The sequence below is a fragment of the Neomonachus schauinslandi genome, chromosome 15 (assembly GCF_002201575.2).
Source record: "Neomonachus schauinslandi chromosome 15, ASM220157v2, whole genome shotgun sequence".
NCBI lineage: Eukaryota > Metazoa > Chordata > Mammalia > Carnivora > Phocidae > Neomonachus > Neomonachus schauinslandi.
This window is the reverse complement of record NC_058417.1, coordinates 47,744,053-47,766,520: the sequence shown is the minus strand read 5'-3', so window position 1 is coordinate 47,766,520 and position 22,468 is coordinate 47,744,053. Positions and strand designations below refer to the sequence as shown.

The window sequence follows — 22,468 nt, the reverse complement described above, 5'->3', positions numbered from 1 at the left end:
ATACTATAACCACTAAGGAAAGTATATACATGACTAATTGAAAATCTTCCAGCAAAGAAAACTCTAAGTCCCAATGGCTTCATCTACCATTTTAAGGATGAAATAGTATCAGTATTAGACAAACTCCTCCAGGAAACAGATAAAGAGAGAACACTCCAGTTTGTTTTATGAGGACAGCAAACTTTGATACCAAAATCTAGTAAGAACATTATAATAAAAGAAAAGTATAGGCTAATCTCACTCATAAACACAGATGTAAAAATCCTAAACAAAATATTGGTAAACCAAAATCCAGCAACAGATAAAAAGGGATAATTCATCATAATCAAAAAGGGCTTATTCCAGAAACTCAACACTGATGATTCAATGTTAGAAAACTAATCTATGAAGTTCATAGTATTAGCAGAATGAAGGGCAAAATTCATATGACTATCTCAAAGGATGGACAAAAGGGCTTTTAAGAAACATCCATTTATAATTTAAAAGTGAAAAAAATCTTTATAAGAATAGAAAGAAACTTTCTTAATATGAAAAGGGAAACTACACAAAAGTCAACTTTATTTCTATATACCAGGAACCAATGGTGAGAAAATAAAATTTTAAAAGTAGTACCATTTCAAAAAGCATCATAATATGTAAAATAAATAGGAATAAATTTAACATAAGATGTGTAAGATATCTTTACATAAAATAATAAAAGAATTAAAGAATTCTTAAATAAAGCAGAGGGATATACTATGCTCATGGACTGGGAGACATTAGAAATTGACAAGTTGAGTCTAAAATTTATACAGAAATGCAAAAGGCTACGAAAAACCTATCACTAAAATGTAAGCTTCATAAGAGCAAGGATTTTTCTTTGCTCACTGATGTCTATCAAGGCCAGTAAAGGACCTGATACATAGTAGTTGCTCAGGAAGTATGTGTTAAATTGAATTGAAATGTTGAATGTATCACTTAGGAGTTTAGAGAGTTCACCCTGAGCTGTGGCATGTTCTAATTTACCATCTTATTTACCTTCCTCTGTTTACCAACTCAAGCAAAACCTCAAAATCTTCTGAGCCAAATGAAGCATTTGGAATCATTTGGTCTAGGTTTCCAATTTTTTCCCATTCTTTCTGCATGGGCATTCCTTCAAATAAAATCTTAAAGCAGAAGGGTAGAAAAACGAGATAAATTGCTGCTCTGGTTCTATAGTGGGGGGCCAGGCCTGATGTGCCATCTGTCAGATCCTTTCTGCCGCTACCGAAAGAACCAAGCTTGATGTAAGCCTGACATCTGGGCCCTTTCTTCTCCACCATGCCTTGCTACCTACCTGAGCCAGGAAGAGCCCCCCACATAAGTCTGTCGTTGCTAAAACAGTGCAAACCCTCCCTTACTTCTTAATTAAAATTAGAAAATCTGTCAGAGGGCTTTCTACTCCTACTTCTTGCCTCTTCTCAATAATCCTGAGTGTAAATCTCACATACAAACCCAAAAATGGATCTTTAAATGATGTTTTCCTTTATTATAATAACAGAAGCTCCTAGAGGACAAGGTTTCCATGTCAACTCTATACGCTGAGTGCTGAGAAGGTATTAGATTGTCTGCTTCAAAATAGGTGTCATATTTCATACAATTTTAACCACGCCAATGATGCTCTATTCTTCACTAGTTCTAATTTCTCTATGTGATTCAAGAAGTCATTCTTTGTGCTTGAACATTTTATGACAATATTTTCTTCAATTGGAACTGTCCTCGAGTTCTGTATAGAAAACCAAAAGGTTACGTATGTTCAAAGGGCCTTTTAAGTTTCTCAATTTTCCTTTGTATAAAAATATCACCTTTCTTTCCTTATTTCTAGTTTAAACAGATACACATCTGAGGCCTCGAAAATACCTGGGCTCTGTCATTTGCTTGACAATAAACAATTTCCATCGCTTCTACCTCCAAATAGCCTCTTTCAACTGGAAGGAGATCTTCTCTGGCTGGATGAGAGCAGAAGAGGAATTTTAAGTAAATGTTAGCTCAGAATACGCGATGACTTCTGAGCATGACAGGCACAGTAAGTAGTCATCAAACGTTTTTCCCTGTCACCGTGCTGACTCACTCCCATCCTCTTTTACCATCTCTGTGTTTCTCTCTTCTTGGACTTCCTCTTTCCAGCCATTCGCTCAATTCCATGACCAGTGCTCAGCAGCTGCCAGAAAAGTAAGCCTTGACAGGACACTGGTCAGGGATATAGTCTCCTTTCTCTCTTCCTGGGAGACTGTATTCCATTACGCAGGCTAATGCTCATGATCATTCTTCTTGTCCACCAATGTAAAAAGGTGGCATAGAAGAAAACTTGGTTTTAAGCTTTTATTCTTGTGTTTTAAGTGCCTCCATAATTTAGTGATTTGGAGTAAATCATTTTTGGAATAAAAAAACAGTTAAAAAAACCCACTAAAATTCCAGCCAAAACTACCTTAAAGATAAAATTAAACCACAAGAAGGAATAATGTGTTATCACATTACTTCATTACAGGAGTGCAAGATGAGACCCAGCCCCAGGCAGACACAGGCAGGCTTTGAAGCTGGCAGCCCCAGGTCAGAGCCTTTGTGGCCCTCACCCCCGTCCCCATGGCCCTCCAGTGTTCGCTGCATGGACAAAGAGCCCCTTCGACAATGTAGAAAATGCTTTATGGAAAAACACCTGCAATGATGCAGTGGGTACTTTGCTGACAGTTGGATTTCATACGTCAGCAAAGCACAGGATTAAAAACATGCCTCCTCTCTCCTCCCCCCAGCACAACCCGCCTGGTGAAGTTAAAAACAAAGGGAATCTCAAGAAAGCCATGACGAAATACAGAGCACATTCATCCCAGAAGAGCTGCTTTAAGTTCTCCTTTAACAACAGCGTTGTGATCCTTGTGCATAGTTTGTGTACAAGTGCTGACTTGCTTTGCCCCTAAAATCTAGAATTCTACCAGAACTGATTTATAAGGAAAATTCTGGTGAGATGCATAGTTTAACGAAAATACTCATGTCCCTGACACTGTGCTTCAAGTGTTTTTCAGAAAACAGTGGCAAGTATTCAAATAAGCTCTCATTGAGAATAAGATGTGGCCAAAATTAAATGTGGTTCTATCCCTCATAACAACACAAATTTTAGAATGATGCATCATACCAGCTGTCTGGGAACAAATGTATTTTGTTGGCATGGGAACAAAAGAATTAGTCTGAATTTTGTAAATAAACTGTGGTTATTAAAATTACTCGAAACAAGCCAGAATAATAACCATTAAACATGAAAAGTCAATAAAAGTCTTTGAATTTTATTTCTGTTGCAATTATTATTCCTGTTTTCATAATGTGCTTTGGGATAAAACATAGTTTTGAGCTGTTAGTACTTTTAAATAGATTTCACTGCAGCTGAGTTAGCCAACAGCAGCTAAGACTGTGAAGTTTTAAAATCCATTATGGAAAACAGAAATTAAAGGCTTGGAAGTCTGCAAAAGACCAATTCTTCCTCTTAACAATTGTCACGATTATTGCCTCATTGATTTTCTGTCTACATAGCGTCTTCCTCTGTAGGGCTGCCTGTGACTCTATAGATTTGTTAGTTACTCTTGATGACTGAGGTGGTTTAAAGACAAGCAGTGCTACCCAATGGAAGCTTTAAACATATTGATGTTGCTTCTCCTAATATCCATGCTGCTCCCCCACAGATCACTGGGCTTTGTGGGAGGCAAATAAAGTCTTTGGGAATAGAAATGATGATTGTTGTAAGGGTGGGCCAGGCAGAAACAGCTAAGGCTCTGCCAGGTATGGGTAACGTGAGCCCAAAGCCACCGATACTAAAGGGATCCAGTTTTATTCTTAAACCCGGGAACCTAGGAAGGAAGCTGCAGAATGCTAAGTTTATCTGTAGAGAAAATAAAGGACTTGGCTGGTATCCCTCCTGCTTTGTCCTTCTGAGGGCATCTTGTGGAATAGATTGCAAGGAAAATCTGCCCTGATTGAGAGAGGAGCAGAAAGGTGGGCTGCATGGCATTTGCCACACCATGGATGAACCCAGGGGACAGCAGGCTGAGAGAAATAATGCAGAGAACTCAGAGGCTCTCATCCCTCTGTGGATTTTTAAAAAGACAGAAAAAAGGGGAGCTCAGGGAAACAGAGTGGTATGCTGGGTGCTGGGGGTGGAGAGTGTGTGTGTGGGGGAAATGTGGAGATGTTGGGTAAAGGGTGAAGACTGGCAGTTGTTCAGATAGTTCTGGGATCTAGCCTACAGCACGGTGACTATCGTTCGTAAGACTGTGTTGTCTCCTTGAAATTTGCCATGAGAGTGGATCTTCAGCATTCTTACCACACACACACACACCACAGTAACTACATGAGGTGATGGAAGTGTTAATTAACTTAATTGTGGCAATCATTTCACAATGTATATCATATCAACACGTTGCTTTATGTTTGTTTTAAATATATACAATTTTATTTGTCAATTATACCTCAATAAAGGTAGAAAAAATTACTGAGAAAACAAGAGGAAAGGTGGGCTGTGTGGGTAGGGTGCTAGCATTCTGCTTTCTCTTGGTTTTCCCAACCTACGAACCTTCTGAGAACCCCAGATAAGCCATGAGAACGCTCAATGATCCCACTCAATCCAGAGGACAATTATACAAGAATATATTTATTCTAACAAAAGCCTAGACAAGAATATGTTCAGAAAGAGTCTACTTAGCATACGGCTAGGGGTGCAATATAAAGGATCTAGAGTTGCTACCCGAGTTTGGTGGCTTTGGGAACTCTTCATTCTCAGACTCCTTGTGGAGATGCTGCTGCTAATCCCCCATCCCTTCTTCCTGTCTTCCTTCCACGAATCCCCCGGGTGCCACATGGGCCCAGCATGGGCCGAATGCTGATTATAAGGATGAATATGACACAGTCCCAGCTCAGGGGCCCACCCTCAAAGAAGGCAAACATCTACTAAGGGAGTTTGATAGGAAAACCTTTAACAGAGTTTCACAGAAAGTGTTAAAAGAGCACAGATGAAAGAGGGACATGGAGTGGGCAAGAGAGTTTTGAGGATGAGATTCAGGGCAGCAAGGGCTTTACTGAGCAATTCGGTGTGACGACAAGCCCTGGGGGGAGTGCCTTGAGATGATACATAGGGCCGTTACCCTCAAGGAGCTTAAAGTCTATGGGGACTCTCTTTGGTTTTCATGACATTAAATTCAGGTGTACAAGATAGTGCCTTGACCATTCATGCCTTTAAAACCTCCCTACTTTTTCTTGTCCATTCATCTGCCCGTGGGCCTCTTGTCTCTTGCCTCTCAGTATCATCCTCATCCTGTGGGCTTTGCTAGATTCCCCCATCAAAGGATCCAGACATGAATACATTCTTCATGAGTTCTAGTTCATATTTTCAATTACATGTCTCCAAATGAATGTCTTGCAGCTAGCCTCTCAGACTCAATATCTCATGCACAATACACTATTCATCAGCCTATCAATTCAAAGATGTGGTATTATTCTTTTCTTTTGCCCTCTAAATCTTTGTGTTCGGTGAATTTCAAGTGAGTCTTCACATCTACTCCTTTCTACTCCCTTTGACAAGATAAAGTTCAAGCCCTCCTGATCTCTTGTGATTTGTGATGTGAATTTTAGTGCTATACCCTCTGAATTCATCTCTTTTCATCCCCTGGTCATCTCATCTTCTGCTACCAGATTAATCTTTCTAAAGTATAAATGCAATCATAGAACACTACCCAGTTAAAGGGCAAAAATCCTCAGTGGCCGACAACTGCTTTCTGACCAATGACAGATTTCCTTAGCACTGCATCCAAGATTAGCCACCAATGCTCCTAACACATAGCGCAGTGCTTGGTAAAGAATAGGTAATAACACAGGTTTGTTCTTTTTTTGAATGGATGAAATGAACCCAGCTAACTCTCTGGTCTTATTCTCCTCTTCACTGATGCTACCCTCTGACCAAGATATTAGTCACTATTCCCTGAACCTTCTGAGCCTGCATTCTGCTTCACATCTTCCCTCATTCTGTTCCAAATGTCTTTCCTTCCTGCTAATGCCTAGGTCACCTGTCCCCTTGTACTCTACGGACAACTGTAATGACACACATTTCATCAGCATTATGTTTTATACTTTTTGAAGTATTTCTCACACAGTATCTTGTTTTGATGTTCACATCAATCCTGTGGAAGGGTATTATTACTGACATTTTATGAACCTGATATCCAGAAAGGTTAAGTGACTTGCCCAAGAACACATGACCATAGTGACAAAGATCGACCTAGAAGCAGTGGTGCTTCTCTGTTGGATCATACTAGTCCTTGAAGCCTCTCCTTTTTCTCCTCCCCATGTCTTGGTAGGGGTCTCTGGGCCAACCTTTGTTCCCTCCTCAAACACACACAATTATCTGTGACTGTCTTGTTCACTAGATTCTCTCCTAAATTAATTGATGTGGTTAGACCTTAAATATAAAGCGAGCTGCTACAAAGCTGTGATTGAAATGTTAAGTGTGACCGGATTTTATATCCCGTATATATTTGCATATATAATATATATTACATGTAATAAATATTACATTATTGATTTAGGTTTTGCACTTTTTCATAATCTTCCAATTTTTTGAGTATAGTTGACACACAATGTTCCATTAGTTTCAGGTGTACAAGATAGTGACTTGACAAGTTTAAATTATGCTATGCTCACCACAAGTGTAGCTACCATCTGTTACCATACAAGGCTATTATAGTATATTTACTATGATCCTTACGCTGTGCCTTTTATTCCCATGACTTATTCATTCCATAACTGGAAGCCTCTATCTCCCTCCCCCCTGTACCCATTTTGCCCATCCCCCCATGCCCCTCCCCTGTGGCAACCACCAGTTTGTTATCTGTTATAGGTCTGATTCTGCTTCTTGTTTGTTTATTCATTTGTTTTGTTTTTTTTAGGATCCACATAAATGAAATCATATGGTATTTGTCTTTCCCATTCTTATTTCACTCAGCATAATAGGTTCATCCATGTTGTTGCAAATGGCATGATCTCATCACTTTTTATGGCTGTGTAATATTCCACTGTGTGTGTATACACACACACACACATATACATATATATAGAGAGAATTTATTCCATTGTATATATTCCATTTATATATATTTCATATAGATTCCAATTTCTCTCTCCCTTTCTCACACACTCTCTCTTCTCACATATATAAGTCATATTTTCCTTATCCATTCTTCTACTGATTGACACTTAGGTTGCTCCCATATCTTGGCTATTGTAAATAATGCTGCAATAAACATAGGGGGGCATTTATCTTTTTGAATTAGTATTTTTGTTTTCTTTAGGTAAATACCCAGAAGTAGAATTACTGCATTATATGGTAATTCTATTTTTAATTGTCTGAGGAACCTCCACACTGTTCTCCTGAGTGGCTGCACCAGTTTACATTCCCACGAACAGTGCACGAGGGTTCCTTTTTCTCCACATCCTTGCCACACCTGTTATTTCTTGTCTTTTTGCTTCCAGCCATTCTGACAGGTGTGAGGTAATATCTTATTGTGGTCTGATTTGCAGTTCCCTGATGATGAGTGATGTTGAGCATCTTTTCATGTGTCTGATGGCCATCTGGATGTCTTCTTTGGAGAAATATCTATTCAGGTCCTCTGCCCATTTTTTAATTGGATCGCTTGGGTTATTTTGGTGTTGAGTCGTATAAGTTCTTTATATATTTTGGATGTTAGCCATTATAGGATATATCATTTGCAAATAGCTTTTCCCATTCAGCAGGTTGCCTTCACTCTATATTTTAAGACAATTTATGAATTACTTGTGTCAGCGCAGTCCAGACCCTTCATGCCTGGGCACACCAGATACGACTAGGAACTAAACCAGCTGGCTGCCCCAAAATGCTAGCCATAAAACCAGACAGGCTCTCCAAGGGCAGTCCCAGGCAACAAGATGAGGTAGGGGCCCATGTGCTCCACAAGAAGCTGGCAGAAGTACTGCTCCCCCTCGCCTCCCCAGTCCCGACCATTCAGCAAGGACCCGGTTCCTCTGAAGGCCACAGGCTCCTGAAACCACGGCCTACCTGGGGAGGTGGACCCTACCCTTTTACCAGCTAGAGATCTTTCCGTCCCTTCCCCTTGGGGAAGATGGACAGCAGTACCAACGTGCATGTTCTTTCTGCATCTTGTGAGTTTGAACCTCTACGCCAGTTAGAAGAAAAAAAAACCCTCCTTTATATTCCATGCCTGAAGTCCCTTTTACACATATGTTCTCTGCTCTACTTGACTGTAAGCTCCTTGAGGACAAGAACTATGACTTATTCATCTTTGTGTCTTCTCAGTACCGATCACTGCCTGGCACAATATGCCTATCAAAAGAATGAGACTTTGTGCAAAAAAAAAAAAGTAGGACCCTGCGAGTGAAATGCGCAGCATTATACTTTATTTATTGGATCTTGAAGGTATTGTTTTTTTTACTAACTTATTTAAAATCATCTGCTGAGAAACTGTGTGCCCAATGTAATCAAAGCTACTCATACTTTCAAAACTTAAGATACTCAGCTCAAAGGAGGGGTTTTGTCCCATGTATGTTATTATCAGACATTGTTTGGGGACTTTGTGATAAATATTGCTTTGTATAGTGTTAAAAATACCAAGTAAAATGTTAGACTATTTCTTTTCTTCCTTCTCTTTTCTGTAACTTATCAGACCAAATTATCTTGGCCAGGGCTAGAAAATTACTTAGTCTCATTGCAAACAATGAAATCTTGTTTGCTCCCATGAATGAGATTTAGTTTTACACATATCTGAACCTAAGAGATGCGTGGCATTTATCCATTTTACAGAGTGCTCCATATAACGGAAAATAATTTCCTGCGAGTGAGCTGGATAGGTAGGAGCAGTCCTACCCTGGGCCCACCACTACCACGTTAGGGATTCCCTTCCTTTTCTGATGGCTTCGTTTCCTTGCACAATGAGGAAGTTCGCTCAGAGCTCTGATCCCTTTTTCTTGCTGCACTTACGGGATTCTTGCTTGATCTAATCTAGAATTCGAAATTTATTAACTCCTGGTATGGAGAAAAATAAGGATGATTTTTAAATTACTTTGTTATTTGTGGATTATAGGAAACGTGCTTCTATAGGGCTGACTTAGAAAATTTGTATTCTTCTCATTTTATTTGTGTTATCTTGAAGGTGCATCAGAGCACATTAACCCTTTGGAACTATGGGTGAACAAGCCTTCTTTGGTGACTCCGTTGACTGCAGCCCCTGGGGTGAGGGGAGAAGTGACGGCGCGCAGGCAAGGGGTGGACAGCAAGAATACCACCCATCAAGACCTGATGAGAAGCAGCTTTTTGTTTTTAATTAAAAACACAACTTTTAAAATGCCTCATTCATTTTTTGTTTTTATAGACTCAAAACACAGGAATTTTTCTTAAATGAAAAGCAGAAACAGTTTAAACTTTTTTTTTTTAAAGCAAGCAAGTTAAAAAAGGAAGGCCAGGAAATTGTCTTTTGTAATTCTGCCAGTCTCAATTTTGATTCTTTGTGCAACGAGTATCAGGATAATAATATTTGGTCGAAAAGAAAGAGAAGAAATTTCCAAGAAGCTGTTTTGATTATTTGAGAGGCTGATGTCAGGCTGGCTACTGGTCCTACAGTTGCTTTGACAGATGCAAAAAAGAAAACCCTACACAACAATTTCGACATTTGAAATATCCTAAGCAAGCTCATCTATAAAGAGACCCTACAAAATGTCCATGGCGATACTTGTAATGATTTTTGACTATTTCCATTAGTGTCACAAGTTGAAAGGGGGCCATGGGTCAAATTTAGATAAAACCAAAGTTAAATTAAGGGAAAGACAGAGAAATAGGATTTAGTATGTGCCCATTATTTGCTCTTGAGTTTTGTTGAAACAATTGGCATCGAATCCTAGCCACACCCTAGGATCTTGTGGAAAGAATTCAACATTTTATGGTTGCAATGATTACGAAATACTCAGTTTTACCCATGGGTATTTCCTGACATTTCTTTGGTAAACTGTAGCCCTAACAGAAGATATCAGGAATTAGTGCAAGAAATAGTCTAAAAAGCCATTGTCACTACAAAGATGAAAGCAACTTTGATGATCAAAAAGAAGTCAATAAAAAAAGACAGAAAATGGCCCCTGAATCCTTCCCTATTGTTCATTTGGGATTTCTTAATTTCCCTACTCTCAATATATTATGGAATTTTCTGTGTGAAGTTTTGCCACGAATTAGAGTGATGTCAACAAAGTTTTACCTTCAGTCATATTTTATCACAAATTGGAGGAGCCCCAGGAGGGAGCACCATTTCCTGCCTTTAAGCAGCTGGGCTTCTAGTTCTGCGCATCTCAGACGGAGTGAGCTCGGCCGCCCTTCCGCGGCGAGCAGGCCTATGGGGGCTGCAGCTGAACACTACGCCGCCGTCCCATGAGCCGTCGTCATCGGCAGCCAAATCTGCTCGGCTTTGGTCGCCTTCGCTCTTTGCTGCGCTCGGCCCACGGAGGGTTAGCGGCATCTGCCACCGTACCAGGTATCTGCAACCGTTCGTCACTCTGTGCAGCCTTTTTATTCACCAGAAATGTCATGGAAGGAGGAAGGGTTCAGAATTCTGATACATCCGGCTTCGAATCCGCCTCTAACAGTCACTACTTGTGTGAGCTTGGATGAGTTACTCAGCCTCTCCGGGTTTTAGCGTGCCCTCGGTGAAACGGGGATGACAGTCCTGGCCCTGTGTGGTTATTATCACGACAAGGGAACTACCGTGTGTATCGTGTCTCAGACAGTGTCTGTCACCTTCACACCTTTGATCAAGTGTAGTTATTATTAAATGTTTCATCCTAGTATCATCTTACATTGTGATCCTATTATTGACTGTACATTAGACTCTAGGAAATTCATATATATCCATGTATGTGCACATACATACATACTTATGCACATTGCATAAGACATGATATATACATAGATACATGGCATATATGTTACACAGGATACAGATCAGAGAGTAGGAAGAAATTATAGGAGGTCAAATCAATGCACTAAGCGGTAATATTCAGCATCTACTAGGTGCTCACGTTTGCCATTTTGTGCAATCCCCTACCTCGGTTCCTGTTTGTAAACATCTGCAAAGATGAATAAAGTTTCCCTCTTAGCCGTACTTCAGTGTTTACTCTTCCCACAAGGTCTTAATTATCTAACCTAATGCTTCTATGAGACAACTGAAGTGTGAGAATCTGTCAATACCTATGGCACTTTCTGGGCACAAAGGCTGGTGGCACTTAGGGGAACGTTAGCAATCCTCTATCCAATGGCTGGGGAAAATGCGTTTATCAAAGGTTTCATCAAGACTCACAATCTCTATTGATAACGTTGTTGACTTTTTAGTTTAAGCTGTCAAAATTACCACAAAGCATAATTCACTATAACCAGAAGTACTGGATGAAAATAATCCTGTCATTTGAAAATAAAATAGGTCATTAGCTACTGTCATAGCCAGATTATTCTGGTTATTTTAGACTTATTTCATCAACATAATGCAAAGAGGGGGAAACGTAAAGTTCAAAAGAAAATCTGATTTACGTGAGTACGAGAATGTCCATACATCTGAGTGTGATGACGTGGCAGCCACTGTCCGCTGCATACTCAGCACCCATTTCCCCCCTTCTCGGTCCAGGCCATCCTTCCTCTCCTAGTCCCTCACCAGCAGGTGCCTCCCGATCGGTCTAGGCTAGCTTGGGCCTCTGAGTCCCCTTGCCAGGGACTGGACAGGCCAGGCTGAGCACGTGACCGGTTCTGGCCAATGAGATGTGAAGGGAGGCATGGAGGGGGGCAGCGGCGGTTCTGGGAAAGGTCTTCTTACTCTTCAGAAGGGCATTCTGGACACTGCCAGGTCTGCACGGTATGCCTGGAGCTGCAGTGGCCCTCTTGGATTGCGTTTGGGATGAAGCCATCATGGGAGGTGGAGCCACGGGAATGGCAGAGAAGCAGAGCCTGCCCTACCTGCAGACTTCCGGTCATGGGAGCTAATCGGTCCCCACGCCGCTTCCGCCAACTAGGGGTGGGGTATTCTGCTCCTCGCAGCCAGCGCACCCCAGGGGCAACGGGAAGTAAGGAAGCGGCTTGGCCTGGGGACAGGAAGCCGGCCAACCGGCCCAGCGGCAGCGGGGAGTGCCTACCTACCTGCTCCTGTGACTCTAGTTCCTTGTGCTGTAGTTTCTTCTCTGCGCATCGCACCTGGTTAGCGCGGTTTTCTAGTTCGTCTTGTAAAGCCTGAAACGGTGTAAGATAAATACGTACATGTTAAAAATTCGCATCCTCGAAACGAAGTCTTGCCACCTGAACTGGCATTAGAAAGGCCTCGGCTCGAGCCATTACTGCTCTTCCCCGGAGCTCAGGCAAACAAAACCAGACTTTTAAGGTGACGCCCAGGTGTTTTCTGCTTTAGGGATAACCAGTATCACAAATTCCAAACAGAAGACAGACACATTAGCACATTCCGTTTATAAAAATGTCTCTGATATTCCCAGCACAGAGCCACAAGCATGCAATCAAGCATAAAGCTATCACTAATGAATGTAGCTCTCTCATCCACCTGCAAGGTACGCTGCACTCTGAGAAGTGTTGTGACAGCCTAGGAATTGTAATGTCGGACTAACATGACAGGTTTCCAAATTACACTAATAGTAACCTTAAAGGAATTTCTTTATTAAGTCATGAAGGATGGTGTGGAATTTGAGGAGCCCGTAAGAAGTGTACGGAGAGGAGCTCTTTCAGTGGCCAAGTGGCTGCTGGAAACAGAATTCAGGTTAACATGGGGAATTTAGGAACCATGAGATCAATAATCATCATTGCCTCCATCACTATTTTAAGTAAAGAGGGGAAGTCGAAAAGAAATAGAATGCACTCAAACAATCTGACGTAATTATGGATATGATATACAGAAAGTTACAGGGAGAAGGACACATGGCATGGTAACTGCAAAGGTACCAAATAAATTCTCAAAATAAAATTCATTCAATCAAGACAACGGACTTCCTGCTATGTGTCAAGAACTGTGATAGGCACTCGAGATAGAATAGTAAAAGAAACCAGACAACAAAAAATTCCCTGTTCTCATGAAGCTTATATTACATTGGGGGGTAGACAATAAGCAAATAAGTGTAATATATCAGTGATAAGAATAGAAGAGAAATAAAGCAGGCCAGGAGAATATTCTGGATTGGGGTCGGGGAAGGTATTGCAATATTAAACCGGTGGTCTGAGATGACTTGAACAACGACTGGAAGGAGGAGAGAGAGCAAGTCATGGACAACTGCAGGCAGAGCCTTCCAAGCAGGGGACACTGTATGTGCAAAGGCCCTGAGGTGGCGTGTTTGAGTCAGCATGGAGAGTGGGCACAGGGTGAGCCAAACCATCAGGGACATCATAGGTGCCAAGTCACATTAAGTCACGCAAAGCCTTGGAGGGCAAATAAGAACTTTAGATTTTATTCAGAGGTAGAAGGAAGGCTACTGGAGGGTGTGGGCAAGTGTTGCTTTAGTTTCTGTAAGGAATAGATGGAAAAGGGATAAGGGCAGAAGCAGGGAGGCAGGGTAGAGGCACTGAAACATACTGGGGAAGGACGATGGGGAAATGGACCAGGGTGGTGGGTGGTGGCAGTTGGGGGTTTGAAGATAGAGTGACAGCCCCAAGGGGTGGATGCAGAGCATGGAAATAAAAAGATCCCCAGGATTTTGGCTTGAGCAAGTAGAAGAAGGCAGTTGGGGAAGGTAAGGGAGGGGTCGGAGCAGAACATCTGTTTAGCTTGGGATGCATTACGTTAAGTCTGGGATGCCCATTACACATCCAAGCAAAGATGTTGGGTTGAAGCTAGGTATATCTACATACAGATATACATAGTGGTTCTTCACCTTTTCTGGGGTTCTAGATCCAGCAAGCCAGCATCTGATGAATGAGATGTGGTCACTCCCCACATGGAAAAAGTATGCTTATAATTCGGTCTTTGAGATCAGGGAGTCTACAGATTGCCTGAAGCCCATCCACGGCTGTACCCCAGGCCAAGAACCTCTAATTTAAAAAGTAAAAAGGTCTGAGGATGAGGTTAAAAGCTTTAGGGGCTCTTTGATATTATGCTTGACTATAAAATCCCCAATTCAACCAAGTCTGCCAACAAACTTGAAGGTCTTCTTGTTTACAATTCTGGTATTGTGGTCTGGGAATGTAACCGTTCCTATGTTTGTTGATCAAGTCACAGTTTCTTTTTTCCTTTTGGTAGCTACCAATAAATAGGATCGTATCCGCTTCTCTGATGGCATCATTGGGGAGAGGAAGGATTACTGTAGTGGGAAGAATGTTTGAATGTTTTTTTGTTCCCAGTCTTTCCTGCTCTCCCATCCACTCTCATCCTGCTGTCAGAGAGATCTTCTTAAACCGAAATCTAATTATGTCAGCGCCCCACTGAAATGCTTGAACAAGACTCCAGCGTCCCTGAGATACAGCTCAAAGTCCTGAGCGTGGCTTGCAGGGACCTCTGTCTTCTGGTTCTGGCCAGGCTGAGCCCCGTGAAGCCTCGGCGTCCCGCTGCGGGGCTGTGGCCAGGATCAATAACCAGGGCGGCTATCACTGACTGTGTGGGGTTTATTTTTAACCCTCACTGCAATCCTGGGCAGTAGGTGCTGCTTCCTCTGCATTGGAGAGCACAGAATTGAGGTTTGGCGAGGTTCCGTAGCCTGCTCAGGTCCCCGTGGCCGGTTCTCAGGCACTGGACTGGAATTTTAAAACATTAACTTCACATTCTGTACATTTTGCTATTCGCACTGCCTCCTTCTCCCTCTGTACCTATTTTTCTCTTTTCTTTGCTTGCAAGCTTCCCCACCTGCTCTGCTTGATGGCGTCAATCCTGAGAGCTAAGAATGGACTCCTCGGGGCTTTTATCCTTCTAGTGCTTCAGAGAATCAGCGTCCGTGTCCATGCAGGACTGAGAGCATAAGCAGCAGCTCGGGGCTCTCTCCCCCTCAGGCCTGCAAGCCTAGTGTCAGACCAGCTCGACGCCTGGCACACACTTGACACTGAATTCATGTTTGTGGAAGGAGCTAATAAATATTTGAGCTATCCTCCCTGAGGAAATGTACTTCAATCATCAGGGCTTCCAAACGTCCTGAATGCAGCACATTCAACTAAAGGTTATTATGTTTCTCGAAACAGAGAAGATACAACTATACCTTCCAAATATCTATAGCTAGACATATATTATATATGTATATATATGACATTGTTGTTACTTGTGGTAATATATTGTCTGCTTTCTGCCACAATAAAAAATACACCACTTCCTGTATTTTTTTTAGTTTTAATTTTTATCTTTATTCTATTTTTTTTTAAAGATTTATTTATTTATTTATTTGAGAGAGAGCGAGAGCACGCGCTCATGCACATGCATGGGGGCGGGGGAGGTGAGGGGCAGAGGGAGAGGGAGAGAGAATCCTCAAGCAGACTCCCCGCAGACCACGGAGCCCGACGACCCTGGGATCATGACCTGAGCTGAAACCAAGAGTCTGGCACTCAACCGACTGAGCCACTCAGGTGCCCCGAGTTTTTATTTTTATTTCATAGAAGAAAATAAAGGAGATGTGCACCTCTGTTGTCTTAAACAAAACATTGCTCCCTGCCTCGTCTCCCTCCACCTCGTGTGGCAGCGGACCCTGGGAGCAGCCACACGCAGCGTCCCCTGTCCTCCTCTCTACCCTCTGGGCATCCCCGTCACACCGGCCAGCTGTCTCCTCCACGCTCCCGAGTCCATTTTCATCAGTCACTTGTTCCCTCCCAAATGCCCAAGCCGGAAGCCAGTTTTCTTCCCCATCCTGTGGCAGTATTTGGCCCTGTTCATGCCGCGGTATTTTTTCCCTTGAATTGTGAGCGACTAACTCTGCAGAGTGAAGCCAGGGCTCAAGTAAGGAGGCAGCTGCAAAAGCACAGGCCAGACGGGACAGGAGGGCTTGAAGGAGGGCTGGGGGTGGCGGTGGCAGAATCATGAATGGGGCGTCAAGGGAAAGAGGGACTCTGAGATATCACAAGGCTTTGACACTGGACGACCACAGAATAGACACCGCGGACTACTGGAGGGACAAGGAGCCAGAGCAGTGGAGGCAGGCTGGTTTTTGACAAGTTGAGTTTAAGGTGCTGGTGGGACTTCACAGAGGACCAGTCACAGTGGGAGGGGGTTCTGAGCAGCGGAGAGGGGTCTCAGACTAGGTGCAAATAGGACACTTCCTTGGGGAAGTAAGTCGAAAGCGAAGAGGTTTAAGAATCTGAATCATGGCTGACAGCCCACGGAAGAGCAGGCAGAGGGGGAGGAGGCCAAGGGGGCCGGTGAGAACTTGGGCGTGAGGGGGCAGCTGAGAATTGAGCCTTACGGGACTCTAGCTGAAAGCGTTTCTAACAGGACGGGTCACAGAATTACATCTGATCCTTTCTCCACACTCCACACTGTGAAAAGTCTAAGTCAACCATATTTTATCAATGTTATCAAACTAGAAGTGAAATTACATTTGCTTTTTAAAAAGGTACCATTTTCCAAATTTGCTTGTAATTTAAAGATGTAAGACGTGACCTTTTGAAGGTTAATCAGAGAAAGCAGTATGTCTAGAAATTACTTTTATTACCTGTTAAAAAATCAGTTTAAAAAATTGGAAAAGTAACCAAATAATATACCACTTTCAAAAAAGTTCAGATGTACTTAGATGAAAGGAAAATGATGGTTTATATTGGCAGCTGTTCCTAGTCTCATATTCTAAAAAATTATTAGGCCATTAGAGTTCCAACCTCAGGATCTGACATAAGGACAGTGTGAAAGTGACCACAATTACTCAATCAGTACAAGAAGGAACATTCTTTCGAGTTGTGGCTTCTTTATTCAAAAGCCTTCAGATCTGACATTTGACACACACACACAAAATCACAACTTTTGGTTTATTCCTGAGAAAAGCCCATGATAATGAAAGAACAGAATGTCCAACATTGGGTCACAAATATAAAACAATCCAACTTGCACGGTTAAACTGTTTATTCTGCAAAATTATTCCTCATCTCTCAGCTCTGCTGTGTTAACTTGCATCATTACTGAAAAGGCAGTTCTTTTCTCCCAATTAAACCTGTCTTTAAATGCCATGTAAGTCAGCTTGCTGTAGGAAGCTACACTGTGCCGACTTTCAGAGTGCTTTGTGGTGGTCGGGAAGAAAGAATGACACTTTCCAGAAGAAAAATGTAAATGACATAATAAGCTTTGCAAGAACAATGAGGGTATACCACACTCTTGGAAAGGGAGCATGTTATAAGATAATTTGATTTGTTTGTTTAAAATATGAAAATAATTAGGGCAAATTAAAGTCTGAAAGATTATACATGTCAATGGACTTTGCGGGGTGAGAAGGGCTGGTGGCTAACGTCCCCATTAAATAGCACCTGTGTCAGGACTAGAGCTTTGCTGCTGGTTTGGGGGGAAAGAAAGAGTACTAGAGTCGATGTTATTTTCATAAAATTTATAAACACGATTCAAAGCAAAGCACTCAACTTGTAAAATCATGCATTAAGGAGTTATTTGTAGTCTTATTAAAAACCAAAGTTTCTCTGGCAGTTCTCAATCAATTAAACAAACATGAAATGATGGCAGATACATGCCTTTTAATAATGAATAAATGAAACGAGTTCGTTTCAATTATAAAGTGGTTAACAAGTTATTTTATGAAGGAAAAAGTCATTGGAAGGGAGAAACCCTGTGCTATAGTGATAAAAAAGAAATGGGGCATCTGGCTGGCTCAGTCAGAAGAGTGTATGACTCTTGATCTTGGGGTCATGAGTTTGGGCCCCACAGTGGGTAGAGAGATTGCTTAGATAGATGGATAGATAGATAGATAGACAGATAGACAGAATGTTCCCAGTATACAAGGCATATGACAGAGGCTTTCAGACTTAGTCTTTTGGTGTGACCAGAAGCCTTTCTAGAGATCTGACCTTGCCCTTAGCCAACCTCTCGGCCAGCTCCACAGATGGAGGTGGGGGTGGGCATCCATTCTGGCCCATGAGAGCTATCACCTTGTGATCCTTTTTCAGTAGGCTGTCTGGGCAAGCAAATTTGTCCTCAGCTCATCACCCAGAATATCTGGCCTCCAGGTTGTCACCAGAGACTACCATCTCAAACTCTCTACTTCCCCATCTTTACCAAAACCTCCGTTGTGAGAAATTTGGAAAACTACGTTCTAGTCAAAATAGAATCAAGAGGAAAAAGCTTCCCTCTCCTGAGTCACTTCTGGAAACACTGTCAGCAGAGTGAGCTCTTCCATTTTGTTAGGTAGACTGTAGGAGTATGCCCTCCCGCTTTTTAAGAGTTTTCAAACCAGTTCTCACTGACTTGAAATTTAATGCATTTTATGCTTACATTCTGCCTCATCCTGTGTTGCCAAGTTTTGGCAAAATGCCTATGTCTGACTTTTTCACAAATCATCATGAGGCCTAAGGGCACATTTTTCTGAGCCTGCCGTACATTGAGGGGCAAAGGATAAATGGACCCTTTCCTTGGTTCTCTCTCATAGACCATGTTCTACATGTTCTCTGGGAAGTGGGAATCTCGAATAGTGTAGAGTTCTTTTATTTGAAGAAACTGGGGTAAAGCATATGTAGACCAAAAAATCATGGATTAAGTTTTGCCCTGTATAAATATAAAATTGGGGTCCTCAAAGTCATTGATTTTGAAGACTTTGGGTTAGGTCTGTGGTCATGAAACGAGGAAGCAGACGAGCCTCTGCTGGGTGAAATGCAGAAGGGGCCTCATTAGCAGCAAGCTCTGCACAGCCAAGGAGTTTAATAAGCAAAAAAGCCGAGTATCTGTACCAAAGATGCTGCACAAAAGAAGTCCACCTGGCAAACTGTTGAAAAGTGATGGGTACATGGGGGTTCTGCATACTCTTCCCCCTACTTTTGTGTATGTTCCAAAGTTTCCATAATGAGAAGCTAAAAAAAATGTTAAGCTTTTCCTACTTAAAAAACATGAAGTCACCATATCCTTCCTTTCATAGGTTTGAATTTGCTATCTTACTTCAGAGAAGACATGATTCATTCATCATTCAGTGGGTAGGAGAGATATAGAAGGACTTCCCCATGTGCATTCTGAACATAAAGTTAAGGAAGCAAGGAGTGATGTTCATATTTTGACCTAAGGAGAAGATAATTGGAAAGGGAAGGCTTATTTATATTTTTATTAAGATATAATTTATAGACAGTAAAATTCCAGGTTTATTTTTTAATGGAAGTGGTCTGTTTTCTATTTAAAACATGTAAGATGATTTAAAAGTTTGTGTCATAAAATATCTATTAAGATTATAAAATCCTGATATAAACCATCATCCCGGTTGGTTTATCTATCAACCAGAAATGACACCTGATCTGTGACTAGAGGGAAGAGACAATAATTATGAAGGGGATATAGGCATGACTCTCATTTAAACCTTAATTGCCTTTTTAATAACGCCCACATTTGTGTAAGTAGCATTACTTCAATTCAGTTTACAAACGGTGCCGACATTATTTCTGACGAGTCGGTTTTCCTTGGCATGTCAATGGACACAGAAACAGCAGATGATTTTCTTTCTACTATTGCTAACTGAAAGCTAGGGAAAATGAAAGAAAAGCAACAAAATCTCACTACTTTTATGTCAGATTTATAGACTTTTTTTAAAGCACATCTTGAACAACTGGGATACAGCAGGAAGACCAAGCCCTGTCTCCCAGATGAGGAGATCTAACTCTGGGGGGAAGGGAAGATGACACAATGGCAGAGTGACATTTTTCCTGGGTGGTCTCACTGGCTATTTAGAGGCCACTATAGCTCCTGTCTGATTTTATTTTTTTAATAGGCTAAATCTACTAACAAAAGTAACAAGTCTTCAACTGAAATGCCAGTCAAGATTTCTTTCAAAGTGATTTCTTCATTTAGACCTACCCAGGATGAATAACAAACCATAAGAAAGTTTTATTAGTGATTCTACAGCGATGGAGAACGGGCTCATACTAGAGATCTAAAGAAAACCAGAACCACAGTCACTGCAGAGGCCACTAATGTATTTAAAACACAACAGTATATATATATATTTTATGGCTTACATTCAGGTTTTTAATTTTTTTTTCACATTCCAAGCAAGCACTTTTTTTTTTCTTTTTTAACCCTCATAATTCAGTCTCTGGTGATATTGGTATGAAGAAAAGGAGATCTTTGGGGGTGTTAACCCCATACATATGTTACTCTTCACATCAGGCAAGATTCCTTTCAGGTGGAAAGTTTCTAGTCCTTGTTGCAACAAACCACATGTATAAGAAATTGCACTTGGACGTGAGCCATTGCTATAGTATGTAGTAGGCTACTGATTCAGCATGAAAGGCAAAATTATTGTGGCCAGTATGAAAAACAAGAATAGCGTTTTCACCCGAGAAGAAGAAAGTTTTTACCTAATCTCTCTTCTCTTTTTCTCACCTATTTTCAGGCTTTTAAAATTCCTAAAGAACTTCCTTTAAAAGTCCTAAAAATGCACTTTTAAAAATGTTGGTTTTTCCTGGTCTTAACACAAGTTCTAGGAACAGAAGTCATGTTATTCCAAGACTATGACCCGAGGAAGCTGGCATCTCCTGACGCACCTTATCAATGTTTCCTTAGTCACACAAAGACCCTCCTGACCTGACCCACGTCTCCTCTTCAAGTAACAAGTATTTTTCTACTCAGGAAATCCAAATCACAGGTTCTTATCTCAGGTAGTAGAAATCGAGGATCAAGCTCAAGAACCACAGCTAGGATGTTTCAGGATCATGGAAGAGGGCGACAGAGTGAAAAGTGTTGACATCTTGCAGACCACCCCTCTTCTGCACAAGCCCAGGGAAAAGGGAGCACCCATAAGTCATTCATTTCAATTTCGACTTTCTTAAAATGGCTAATCAGTCACACGCATGATCCCTTGAGCCTGCAGCATTCATTCCAACAAACCGTGATTGTCTCCTCTATTAAAACTGAAGAAGGGACGTGCCGGCTAAGAGAGAAGGCAGATGAAGGAATGGCTACGGGGCTCCCTGCGGAGGTGGCTGGGGGCTGTCATTAACTAAGGGCGGGAGACAGACAGAGCAGAATTAAAATATATGGGAAGGAAGAGAGAAAATACATTTCTGTGTGAGACAGATTCAGTGGTAATATGATGCCAGTGACAACCACGAGCGAGAGAGAGATCATGAAGGAAGCACTTCGGGGCAGTGAGATCTTGAGTTGAGTGTTAGAGGTGGAGTGCACACCACGACACCAGTGTCCCCTGTCCCGCGGGCAGTGGCCCCCAGCTCCAGCAAGGACCTTCCTGCTGAGGGCCCTAAAGCTCATCTCCACACACATCTCGCATGTCCTCTGGTGTGGTGTCTCCCACTGTCTCTGTGTGCACATAGCTGCTCACCATCATCTCAGACTATCAAGCCCAAGACCAAACTCATGGTGTTCCTCCTCCACCAGCTTCCCTCCCCACTGTCCTGCCCATCAGTGACACAGCCCTCTTTCTGCCGCCACCCAGGTTTAAACTCACGGCCCTCCGTGGGCTGTCCCTCTTTCAATTCTCAGTCCCGGTTAGTTGCCCAAGTTCCTTCAATTTCTATTTGAAGGCACTCTTACTTCAGCCTTCATTTTTGCACAGTGGGATTCCATATTTTTCCCGGCTGTGAACTCACTGCAACCCCCTGGAAGACAAATTTTTCTCAAAGACTATCTTTTTATTGCCATTCTCCATCTCCAAAAACATAAATGCCTGACCATCTCTTAACCCTGTCAAGGTTAACATTCTTCTACCTAGTTCCAAATCCCTCCATAGTCTTGCTTACTGTGCTCAGCATACTAACTCAAAGCTAACACGTTAGCTCCTACAGGTCAGGTACTGTGCTAACATGTCAGATCCCACAGGTCAGATGCTGTGCTAACATGTCAGCTCCTTCATCAGGCTAGGAGCCTTAAATACTCCACTTCTTTTCACAATAACTCTCTGAGAAGCCTCACTTGGGAGGCAGCTAAAGCTGCTACAGATTGCCCAAGCTTTCCAGCTAGAAAGTCATAAAGAGAGGAAATGGCCCCAGGTCCAGGGACCCTCGAGGAGGGAATGGTGCTGCCTGAGCACCTGCCTCTCTGCCTCCCCTCTACCCGCCCCCCCCACACTGCCCTGAGGGCCTCTGTTCCTTTCTTCATCTTATCTAGAATACCTCGAACTGTCTATGCTAATGCTACTTTCCTTCAAAAGCCTTCAATGACTGGAAATGATCTGGGTTTGGTCTTAAGATATTTAGTCTTTAACTTAATGAATCAAAATGTATAGAAGGCAGGAGGAAAAAAGTTTCTGTGTCACAGATTCAATAGTAAAAATGATGCCAGTG

General features: G+C 42.0%; 1 protein-coding gene across 1 annotated transcript in view; it reads right to left on the bottom strand.

The window, feature by feature from the left end:
* CEP112 (centrosomal protein 112) overlaps nt 1–22,468 on the bottom strand; it is a 409,030-nt gene that overhangs the window by 29,291 nt on the left and 357,271 nt on the right. Inside the window, exon 23 of the mRNA XM_044921845.1 lies at nt 12,212–12,301. Coding sequence (XP_044777780.1) covers nt 12,212–12,301 — 90 coding nt within the window. The remainder of the gene's footprint in view (nt 1–12,211; nt 12,302–22,468) is intronic.